Source organism: Hipposideros armiger, unplaced genomic scaffold (assembly GCF_001890085.2).
Source record: "Hipposideros armiger isolate ML-2016 unplaced genomic scaffold, ASM189008v1 scaffold_1265, whole genome shotgun sequence".
NCBI lineage: Eukaryota > Metazoa > Chordata > Mammalia > Chiroptera > Hipposideridae > Hipposideros > Hipposideros armiger.
In genome coordinates this window covers 344,796-345,820 of record NW_017732615.1, presented here as the reverse complement: position 1 = coordinate 345,820, position 1,025 = coordinate 344,796, and the positions used below count along the sequence as shown (strand labels likewise).

Sequence of the window (1,025 nt, the reverse complement as noted above, 5' to 3'; positions counted from 1 at the left end):
AAATAAATGGAGCTCCATGTTAAATGTAAATCATCCAGAACAGTATAAATTATAAACATCCAGAGCACTATGAAGGAGAAGTATTTTAATGACAAAACTTAAAAAGATGGCTCACATACCTGCCACCCATCTCGGATCTTCTGATTGAAGATTCCATATTCGTATCGGATACCATATCCATAGGCTGCAAGCCCCAGGGTTGCCATGGAATCCAAGAAGCAGGCTAAATTCATCAAAACACAGGCAACAGGCAGAGATATCAAGGTTAGTAAAAATTTCAAACCTTTCTCTAAAAACATGGCAGCCACAAAACATACTTCTATGAGAAATCACGTTTGTATTTTAAAGCACGAAGGCTGCTGCATAGTGGGTATTATTTTTTTTCAATAACATGTTAAAACCATAAAATGAATACTACAGAAAAGTTAGGAAATATAAAAATGCATAAAGAAGAAAACAAACATCATTTATTACCTCACCATTTAGAAATAACCACTATGCACCTTTGAGAACAGATGAGGAAGCTTGCCTGCATTAGATATGCCGATAATTGGGTCTGTCGCTCAAACGGCCCTTTCTAAGGGAAGCTGTCTCCATGGCTCACAGCTTGAAAAGTTAGCCCCAGGACAGTATAATTTACATGTGACTACATGACTGAGGATCTGGATATCTGTGGCAGACTCTCTATCTCGCTCACTCTCTCTTTTTTTTTAATTGGGGAACAGTGTGTTTTTCCAGGACCCATCAGCTCCAAGTCAAGTAGTTGTTTCAATCTAGTTGTGGAGGGCGCAGCTCAGCGGCCTATGTGGGGATTGAACCGGCAACCTTGGTGTGATGAGCACTGCGCTCTAATCAACTGAGCTAACGGGCTGCCCCAGACTCTCTTTCTGGCTAATGGAATTCCAATGCTGTTCAGATATCAGGTGAGCATTTGCTTCAGGGAGGTTGGACTAGAAATGAATCTTGCTTGAATAGTCTAAGCCTCTAAATCTATCACAGTAATTCTATTTCCTTCACCAGTTATT

At 40.2% G+C, this 1,025-nt stretch overlaps 1 protein-coding gene across 1 annotated transcript in view; it reads right to left on the bottom strand.

Annotated features, from left to right (window-relative positions):
- LOC109377035 (glycogen phosphorylase, liver form-like) overlaps positions 1–1,025 on the bottom strand; it is a gene marked incomplete at its 3' end in the record, with an annotated part of 19,551 nt that overhangs the window by 9,727 nt on the left and 8,799 nt on the right. The window contains exon 4 of the mRNA XM_019633242.1: positions 120–223. Within this exon, the coding sequence (XP_019488787.1) occupies positions 120–223 (104 nt within the window). The remainder of the gene's footprint in view (positions 1–119; positions 224–1,025) is intronic.